Source organism: Etheostoma cragini, chromosome 24 (genome assembly GCF_013103735.1).
Source record: "Etheostoma cragini isolate CJK2018 chromosome 24, CSU_Ecrag_1.0, whole genome shotgun sequence".
NCBI lineage: Eukaryota > Metazoa > Chordata > Actinopteri > Perciformes > Percidae > Etheostoma > Etheostoma cragini.
Genome location: NC_048430.1, coordinates 7,362,031 through 7,364,961, shown reverse-complemented (window position 1 = coordinate 7,364,961; position 2,931 = coordinate 7,362,031). Strand labels below are relative to the sequence as shown.

The 2,931-nt window shown below is 44.3% G+C and overlaps 1 protein-coding gene across 2 annotated transcripts in view; it reads right to left on the bottom strand.

The window, feature by feature from the left end:
• Positions 1-1,061: 1,061 nt before the first annotated feature.
• Positions 1,062-2,931, bottom strand: part of pln (phospholamban) — a 6,461-nt gene continuing 4,591 nt past the window's right edge. The window contains exon 2 of one of the 2 annotated variants that reach the window (XM_034864262.1): positions 1,062-1,687. In XM_034864262.1, the coding sequence (XP_034720153.1) occupies positions 1,311-1,472 (162 nt within the window). In that variant the 5' untranslated portion in view covers positions 1,473-1,687 and the 3' untranslated portion in view covers positions 1,062-1,310. The remainder of the gene's footprint in view (positions 1,688-2,931) is intronic. The other variant, XM_034864264.1, reaches the window with a different exon arrangement.

Genomic DNA, 2,931 nt, shown 5'->3' with positions numbered 1-2,931 from the left:
TGAAGTGTATGCGTCAGGCCTTTGCGCGCGTGTGTGTGTGTGTGTACATTGCGTCTGTATTTGCACACTTCCACATATGTATTGATCTCTGAAGCCTAAGCCGAGTTTAGTCCAGACTTAACATAGTAAATTCTGAGTGAAATGTCCATGTAGGCCATCAGAAACCCCTGCAGGTCAGCTGCCTAAAGGTTAAATATGCTCTCAGTCTATTCTTCACACACTCTACAGGCCTAGAGTCCTTCGGATTATCTCTAAGTATCATAAGTGGTTCTTTTCAGGCAAGAAACGGACACCTAAGTGTAATATGAGACATGCTACAGACATGGCAGATATTACACAGTTGGTCATCTGTCATGCTGATCATGAAAGGGACTTCACTGTGTGTGGGTCTACGTAATTGACAGGTTTCTTAGTCTATCAGGGTCAGCCACGGTGTTAGTTGCTTTAGTTGGCAGCAGAAGTAAATACAGAAACCTGGTGGGCTTCACGAGCAACAGAGCTTATTCAAACGGAAATTAAACAGTGGTGCATTGATATTTCAGTGTTATACACATCGTACCTATTAATACTTCAGCAGGAGACAGTGTCCTACAGTGTGCCTTGAATGGAGGGAGTCCTGTCTTCTTTGTGAATCAACTTAAGTCGACACATGGCGATGTAATCACTGGGCAGGGTGTAATTTTGAATGAGCAGCAGGCAGATACACATACACACGGTACACGAGTGAAGTTGAAACTGTTGATCATTCCCTTGAGAGCGGGAGGCGGGCAAACTGATCCCTGATCAGCTCTGATAGAACCCACTCAAGAGGGTACGGCCATTATTGTATTCACATGGATTCATTTGACCTCCATGATCCGTCTTTATAGCTTAGGCTGGGTTAGGCTGATATTATTTAGGGCTGCATATGAGGGAAATATGCGACAACTTTGTTCAATTTTTGCAGCGGCAATATTACTTAAATGCACACAGCATGCGTCTAACTGACTCAGATCTGCAATTCTGCTGATTTCAGTGTTTCTGCTAAAATACAACAAATTGCTTGTTGAAATTTTTCTTTAAAATAATGAAAGGAAATTTCCAACAATGAACAAAATGAACATTGAATGGACTATAAATGAAAGCTTTTTTAAAGTGCAGTTTCCTACTGATTGTGTTGTATTGCGGCAGTTAATATGGTGAGTACAATATATGGTGCAGCCTGAATATTATTGTTTTATATTGTAATCGAAAGCCCATATCTCAGCCAACCACCCGGCCCACAGCCGCACCCCCATGCCCAACTCCCTCTGCGGGCGGCTGTGCCGCTCTCAGCTGCTCAGCAGCACGATGATGTAGATGAGGAGCAGGCAGATGAGGATGAGGGTGAAGTTGACGAACAGCTCCTGCAGGTTCCTCTTGGTTTGCGGGTTCACCTCGATCTGAGACGCTCGGCGGATGGCCGACTTGGTCATGTGCTGAACGCGCTCCATGGAGACGGCGGCCTGGCTGGATCACGACAGGAGAGAGCTGGCTCAGGCTGGACCGAGCTGAGCTGGACTGGGCGGGTCCGGCTGGTTTAAGGAGGTGAAATCAGGGGATCAAACCGCTGCTGGGAGTTGGAGATGAGCTCAGTCCTGAAGTGGATCAGTCCTGGTTACACAACACAAAACAGTGACCTCTTCTCCTTTCTGTCTTCTCCCTGCTGCTGGAAGAAAGCAGAAACAGACAGTAAGAAAAGTAAGGCTGTTTGCCTTCATACTTCAAATAAAAAATCCAAAGCCCCTCAGCACCCTCATCTGGGCGATGTCTCCTGGTTGAGGTGCTGGGTGACCTTTCTGTATCTCAGCGCATGGTGTGACGATAAGAGAGCCGCTCAGAGGCGCCGGCTGAGGTCTGCTGATGTGTTAAGCCCGATACTCAGCAACACAATGTGCAGGACGAGGTGTACGGGCTGAAATGTGTGCCACCAGAAACTGAATCTAGTACCCACATGTCTGTCACAGTAACTTGAAATGGAATGTTGAGAACTGAATGTGAAGATACACATTCAGTACTGGATATTTATCCAGTACAGATAAATTCAATTTCAAATTATAATATTCAGATTCAGTTTTTCATTGCAATGATTCAAATGAAACAATACAATTTCAAATGATGTGATTCAAATGCATGCAATTATTCAACTTTTGCCATTTATATTCAAACATAAATGATTCAAATTCAGTTCCTGGTGGCACGTATTTCAGCCCATAGAGGTGTGCGTTCACGTTGTGCAATGAAACAAACACGAACTAAAACACATGGTGTGGAAGATTTTTGATGAAGGATATATACCCTTTAACATAATTCCTACCATTTTCTTTAAAGCATGTCTGATATCTGAAGGCAACTAAAGTGGTCCTATGTGGCTTTTACGGGCCAGCAGATGATAATGGTTCAAAACTCTAAATAATCATGACTGGACCATTAACAATCAGAGATAAAAGTATGAAAGTAAAAGTGTTATTGACTGACTAACAAAGCTTTGTTAACATTAGCCTCCACAGTGTAAGCCCGGGGTCAAGGGCCCCTTAGCTGAAGGAGAGACGGAGCAGGGGCCCCCTACTACTGGACAGATGTTACATACAATCAAGTTGCATGTTGAACTGAGCCGGATGGATGAAAATGAAAAAGATATACAGTATATTATTTAAATCTCATGTTCTAAATTTCTTAATAATAGGTTGGATTCATATTGTTGTATATTTGCAGACATATGACTTAACCTGAGGACCCCCTAGGGGTCACGGACCTCCTGTTGAATATCTCTGATGTAAGCTACTGGTCAAACCAGATCAAGTAGAGCTTTGATTCTCTTCCTGAACCCGATTGGCCCCAACCCGATCTGTCGGGTTCAGACGGGTCCAAGCTGTCAATACTCAAAATCCCCCCCCCCCCCCCCCCCCCCCC